Genomic DNA, 7636 nt, shown 5'->3' on the forward strand with positions numbered 1-7636 from the left:
GAATTTAATGAAAAAACAAACTTTTTAACAAAATTATTTTTATGTGAAATCATATATGAATTAAATTAAAGGGACCGGATCTAGGGCTTTATGACTTTTATCTGTGTTGCTATACTATTACTGATGATAGTACATACCTCCCTCTGCAAAATCTTGCAGACGTATTTAATTATCAAGACTCTAAATACCACTCCTCGTACATTAGTTTTTGCTATAATAAGCTGCGCTCAACATTATTCATCCATGTTTTTTTCAGATTAATATGATACTTTTAATTAAGAATACACCAGCTTAATGATGTGTAATATAATTAACTACTCCAAAATCAACCCAAGAGAGGGAAAACATATATTTAATCTAACACATTTTAAGACATAATTAAATATCTTTAGAGGTACTTGGTGTAACCTATAAAATATTCACTGGTTTAAGACGTATGTATTTATATATTTTTTCACTTTATATTCACCAGCATCAACATCGTACAGATATTAATTATGACACAAATGAGATGCAAAAAGACAAAAAGAGATGACCAATTAAGCTATTTAAAAACAATACATGGTGTGAATGTGATTACATTCATTCAAGTTTGATGCCAGCAGCAAGCCTTGACTTGCCCACATGACGTTATAAATTAAGAATGGTCCTGTCCTGATCTTTGATATGTTTCTTTTGTTTCTCTCAGAATATTTTCCTGCAAAAATGAGGACGTAACTGGTCATGCTTCGCAACTTTTATCTTCATCGTGAAATTATCACTCAATTGTATTAATAAGTTAAATACAAAAATCTAGGGAAACAACCAAAACAATGGATCTTCTTCTTCAGACACATCCATGATCCAACTATACATAATACAAAGCAATAGTGATTCCAGTCACGATCTTTTGATTTGCCACTTTTGTATTTTATGTTTAAGGATGTTTTCTACACTGCATTACAAATTTTCTGTTTTAGGTTATGAGGGTTACATACATGTAAAAGTAGAGTTCTGTAGAGTACTGATGGATTCTGAGAGATATATGTATAATCATTTTTGACGTGAGACAATCTATAATTAATCCGATCTGTGTAAAGAGTGATAGTTCATCAACATTTTTTTAATTGGGAGCTAAACACACTTTATTGTTGAAATTGGGATAGAACAAGTATATTTGTTAACATATATACTAATGATAGGAACGATAAATGTAGCCTTTGAGTTAAATTAAAATCAAAATTTTTATTACAGAAAATTCAAAAAGAGAAATTTGAAAAGATAGTGAAGAAAGGAGGGAGCTGTAGAATGGATTCCATCTTTTGTGCATGCACTGCCCCACATGGAAATTGGAAGGAGACAAGTGATCAATCACACGTCTCTTTCAATGGCTAACTTTTTTTTTGCGTTCTTCACCCTCTTTAGATTTTCCTACTTCTGCACACATATTTAGCTTACTTACAATTTTATTTGCGTAAAGTTTTTCTCTCAATGTTGGAACCAAAGTATACATAAATTAAAGTTTCCTCTAAATGTTAGAATCCATATGTACTATAGTCTAATTCTAAAATCTACAATCTACAATAACCATATATACGATCTTTTTTTTATATTTATGATCTTGCTTTTTATCAATACGGTTAAATGACTGGATATAAGTCTACCTCTGATGATTTCATATCTGTTTTCAAAAAAAAAATTAACCCTTTTGTAATTCATGTATAATAAATTAATAATCCTCAAATTTATATGTACTTAGAGGAGGAACTATGTTTAAGGTAATGTGTTATTATGTTTTTACATTTTGATAGATTATTTGGTGTGATCACCTCCGTTGACCCTATAAATGAGAGCTTAAAAGAAATTATCCCGGTCAAAAAAGTTTCTAAATCCGTCACGGTATGTAACCCAAGTTAGTAAGTCTCATCATTGGCATTAAGATGTAAATTTGAAAATGTCCATATATTATGGCGTGATTCATCATCCTAGACCTCCATTTTAAATATATATTATCAGTTTGGAAATAGAAGATTAGTTACGTTGTATATATAATAATAATAGGGTAATCTGATAAGATACATCTGACTGTCTGCATCCTAAAAAAGGGATTCAAATTATTATGTTTATTACCAGTAAAATAAAGGTTGGGAGAGACTATGACTGTGAGAGATGGGACGATTGCCAAAAAAGGGAAGAGAGCGAAGAGGAGATTAGGGTTTAGTCAGGTTTCCATGTTCGTATAACTTCATTACTACCCTATCTATTTAATACCACTCATTATTCATGCATCCACTACTTTACGTACAAACTTATTAATATATAAATAGTAATACTATCATAATTTACTATATATTTAAATTTCTTTTTTTTTGTTAAAGAGTTATGTGCCTTCTTTTTTTTGTCGTTTACTAAATTTCTTGATTGTTACCTTAATTGCATGTCTAGTGGATTTGATACTGATAATATGATAACTAGCTAGTTAGCTAAGCGACGGGAGTTTAGATATCTAGGTTTTAAAGTTAAGTGAATCATTAAGAAATTAATTTTACATTATGCTATCATGCATAGTTTCCGGATTCAAATATGCAGATCGTGGAAGTGGTTTGATGAAATTTATCAAAAAAGTAATTGACCATTACAGTGTATTACTGGTTCAAAATTAGGTAAAGACGTCAACTTAATTAATATATAGTTAAGTGACCGCTAAAAATGTAAGTTGAGCATGGAAAAGATGATCATGAGTACATTTGCATGTATTTTAGATCGTTACATAAATGTCAATAAAACTCGAGTCCCCTGAGACCTAAGGAAACCAAATGTATGATTTGTCGGTTAAAATGTGTTATATGCTTCTTTTTCTTCTTTCATTTAGTTGCAATATTGATCAAATGTGGTGTTGTAAGATATGTATACAAAAAACCTCACTTTTATAAATAAGTGGCATACAACAGTATTTTGAGAGATAATTTTCTTGAGAGCCCCAATTAGAAAAAGAAGTATTTCTATAACTTGAAATTAGAAAATGAAAAAAAAAAAGTCAAAAGGAAAGTCCACAGAACCCACTTGAGTTTAATTGAAACACACAAAGCAAAGAAGCATCACATTTCACATCACACGTAGTCGTAGAGAGCGCTTTTACTCTACTCATTCGCAGCTTCTACTCTTCCTTTTCCGGTATCACTCTCTTGTTGATTTGACTTGTCTTCTTTGTTATTTATTACTTGTTGTTCCTAATTTATCACTTAACTCTTGTGTGTTTTCAATATAGACATCATAGGCTTTCGTTGATCTTTCTCGTACCAACTGTGAAAGTTCTCTTTATCTTCCGCCTCCGTTTAATGTTATGCATTGTAATTTTTAACTAAATTTTAACCGGCAGTGTATATAATTTTTATTACTATTTATATTTATATTATATTTGTTTGTTAAATATTAGATGTTTCTATAGAGAAATAACTAAATTTTCCGACCGTTTGTGCGGCTAAATGCAGAGCCGGCCATTGACACATGCAGATGAAGCACATGCTTATGGTCTCCAAATAAGATAGTGAATATTCGACCCTTTTTCCTAAAAACTTCATTACTTCTACTCGTAAAATGTAGGATATTAGTACCAAAGGTCAATGGTTCAAATATTTTCAATTATTCTTCGATGTTTTTCAAGTTTTTTTTTAAAAACTATTAATGTATAATTGGCCCCACAAAAAAATGGGCTTGTGGCCTTAATATTTTCAGAGAATGCTATGACTAAATGTTTATATTAAATTTTTAACCCGCAATACTTCAGATTCATTTGTTTGTTATATTTAGTTTGTTTTCTTTAGTGTTTGAGATTATATTTGATTGTTAATTATTATAACAGAAAATAAGGGATCTAAATACATAGTAAATCATTTATAAACTATGATTAACTCACGTTTCCCTAATGATTTAATTATTTTACACAATTTTAGTTAAATCAACTTAATTTTTAGATGTCAAATATTCTAATATTAATAGTGTTGACAAATAATAAAATGAGGATTTAACTCGTGTTAGCACAAATTTAATGATATTTAATTAATTTCAACATGTTCTTTTTATAATTCATCTACTAGATAACAATATTATATAATATTTTTTTAAAAACTAATTTTACATATTGTAATATTTTAAAATTTTATTAAGTATATATAAAATTATAATATTTAAATAAATGTGAATCGAAGTTTTTTTTACGTTAAGAATTAAAGCTCACAGGTTTTGAAAAACAAAATAGGAATCAAATTGATGTTCTTGTTTGCAAAGGATTCATAGATAGAATATCTTTAAACACAATAGAAAGTGTGATTAAATATATCATAGTTTATATTTCCATATTTATTCTGCTGTATTTTTTTAGTTGGAATGATATGTAAAATATTTAGGAAACAAAATCTGAAGTAATATTGTTTTTGGAAACTTTTTAAGGGTTAATGTTGTAAATAAATTTTTAAATAAGCAAAACTAAAAGGGCATAACACAAAATGTACTTCAAAATGTTAATATAGACTAGATTTTAACCCGCGGTACACGGCGGGCATATAATTTTTTTATAATTTATATTTTATGTTGTATCTATTTGTTAAATATTGAATGTTTTGTAAATAGAGTATTAACTAAATTTTCTGGTTGTTGTGCGGCTAAATATTTATATTATTTTTTTTAACTCGCAATACACTTCATGACCATTTGTTTGTTATATTTAGTTTGTTTTGTTTAGTGTTTGAGATTCTATTTTGATTTTTAATTATTATAACAAAAAATAAGAGATATAAATACATAATCAGTAATTTATACGCTGTGATTAAGTCACATTTTTCCTAATGATTTAATTATTTTATACATTCTTAGTTAAATCAACTTGATTTTATGTCAAATATTCTAATATTAATAGTGTTGATAAATAATTAAATGATAATTTAACCCGTGTTAACACAAATTTAATAATATTTTATTAATTCTAACATGTTCTCTTTATAACTCATCTACTATATAACCACATTATATAATATTTTAGACTTTTTAATTTAACATATTCGTAATAATTAATATTTTATTAAGTTATATATGTTAATTATAATATTTAAATAAATGTCAATTGAAGTTTTTCTTACGTTAAGAATCAAAGCTCACAGGTTTTGAAAAACAAAATGGGAATCAAATTCTTGTTTTCTTTATTTGCGAAAGATTCAGATATAGAATATCTTCAAAACATAACAAAATGTGTGGTTAAATATATGATAGTTTCTATTTCCATATTGATTGCTGTTATTTTTTAGTTGGAATGAAATGTAAAATATTTAGGAAACAAAATCTGGAGTAATGTTAGTTTAGGAAATTTTTTAGGGGTTAATGTTGTAAATAAATTTTTAAATAAACAAAACTAAAAGGGCATAACACAAAATGTACTTCAAAAATGTTACTATAGATTAGACTATAGTTGACCAAGTTATCTTGTTTTATCAGGGCCGGTCCTTGAATTTTGGTGGTCTAAAGCTTTCACTAATTCGATTTTCCATATAAACACTAATAAAAAAAAATTTCACTAAAATACTAAAATATAGTGAAAAAATATTAAAAAAGTTATTGAATACTTTAACAATGTAAAACAATCTACTAGCCAAGTTAAATCGAATAATTTATTAAATAATATAATATATAGTAGCCAAACTAAATCAAATATTTGGATATTTTATTGTTAAAAGTAGGAATTAAACGAAAATAATAATAAATTAAAGGAAAAATGTGACTACTCCAACAAAATAGAAAGAAAAAAAATAAATGTAAAAGAAAAATGAAAAAAAATGAAGAACTTGCAGGGCTTAAAGATTAAAACCCAGGACATTCAATACAAATGCACAATACTTAACCAATTGACCTACCCAAACTCTTTAAAATCTTTCCTAAAATAAATTTTATATAGTGTGGCCTAAAGCAAATGTTTTGGCTGCTTTATGGGTGGACCGGTCCAGTGTTTTATTCTTCTAAACTTAAAATGTTCACTTTTCATCGTTATTTAGTTAGTTTTTTTTCTTCTATGTACTAATTTGAAAAAATTAGTAAGAAAATATCAAATATTTTTCGTTTCAACTGTATCCCAAACCTGGGTTGCCAAATTTTTTGACTATGGCCAAAACACTAGTTCGAATACTGTTATGAAAATGATGTCGATGTGATGGGGAAACTGAAAGCTTAAAAAATCACAACCTTTCACAAAAACTCACGACATGTTGTAAAGCATACTAAAAATAGAAACTCCTTTGTTACTAATATTATTTCATTAACAATGGTACGTTGAAGGGTATCCGTGAATCGTGGTTTAAATCACAGATTAGGATAAAAAAAAAAAGTAATGTTGACAAAAAATAATATGAAATAAAGAAGAAGAAGAAAGAAGGATAAACAAGTATATTAAGAAAAATAAAAATAAGTCTTTTGTAGGTATTGATTTGTAACAATGAGGAATGGAAAGTCGTATGACATAATTATATAGAAGTGAAATCACGAAAAACTTGTAATTGAAATATCAATAAAAAAAATCGTGAAAAGGCTAGAGTATTATTTCGTTTTCTCTCTTGTTTATTTTAAATAATTTGTTTCACTTATCTATGAGTGTAAGTCCGAATTCGGAAATGAATCCTATTGTACAGTTTCGGCCTGTTTATGACAAGAGATCCTACTAAACTTTTGTGGGCTAAATAAAAAAAGGCCAGCAAAATGAGAGTTAGTCAGTTGTGGATCTATATTGTGCATCAATGTCTGGATATCGAGAGGTAAACTGTAAACTGTTTAGTCTAAGCATAAAGCATCATAAATTATCCACTTTTTACAGTACTTATTACTTAAGGAAGTGTAAGTATGATGACGGTGACGGAGACGGACAATAATCTTTGTTAATCAGCACCGCGAAAAGAAAACTAAAACTGGCTTTGTTTTTGTTTTGTTTTTCACCGTCTTAAGCAGTTTAGTTGATTTTCTCAGTGCTCAGAAATTTGATCTCGAAACACTATGTGTATGGCTTCCACTGATGCCTATCTTGGTAGGTTAGTTAGAAGATGAAGGAATACATACGTTTTTTTTTAATATACATTTCTAAACATAAATTGCTAATCTTCGATTCTTAAAACATGAAATATTATTATTTGCTAATTTAATTAGGCCAGAAACTTCATTATTAGTAAGTTACAATTTCAGCTACGCAAAACTGCAAATAAACTTTATGAATGAACTGAATTTAATTCGGAAAAACGAAAAAAAAAATATTCTTAACATCTTTTGTGACACATTTTAAGTACATATGTTCTTAAAACCATGTTACAATTAATAATATGAACTAATCATCCTTTTGAACCTTTTTCCTCATCATTGCGTCGCATAGCCTAGCTGCGTCTACATTATCTCTAACATTATGAACTCTAATGATATTAGCACCTTTTAATATCCCAGCAGTAACACAAGCAACAGTTGCAGGATCTCTTTCACTTGCCTCAGGACGACCACAAATATCTCCCAAGAATCTCTTCCTTGAAGGTCCTATAAGTATAGGTGCATGAGACAAACCTATACTCTTCTTAGCAATCTCTTCCCTAATTTTTGGCAACTCCATAACAATATCTAAATTGTGATCTACACTCTT

The 7636-nt window shown here is 28.1% G+C and overlaps 1 protein-coding gene across 1 annotated transcript in view; it reads right to left on the minus strand.

Annotated features, from left to right (window-relative positions):
* Positions 7334-7636, minus strand: part of LOC104704760 (folate synthesis bifunctional protein-like) — a 1604-nt gene continuing 1301 nt past the window's right edge. The window contains 1 exon segment of the mRNA XM_019227098.1: positions 7334-7633. Coding sequence (XP_019082643.1) covers positions 7334-7633 — 300 coding nt within the window.

This window comes from Camelina sativa, chromosome 7, assembly GCF_000633955.1.
Source record: "Camelina sativa cultivar DH55 chromosome 7, Cs, whole genome shotgun sequence".
Classification (NCBI taxonomy): Eukaryota; Viridiplantae; Streptophyta; class Magnoliopsida; order Brassicales; family Brassicaceae; genus Camelina; species Camelina sativa.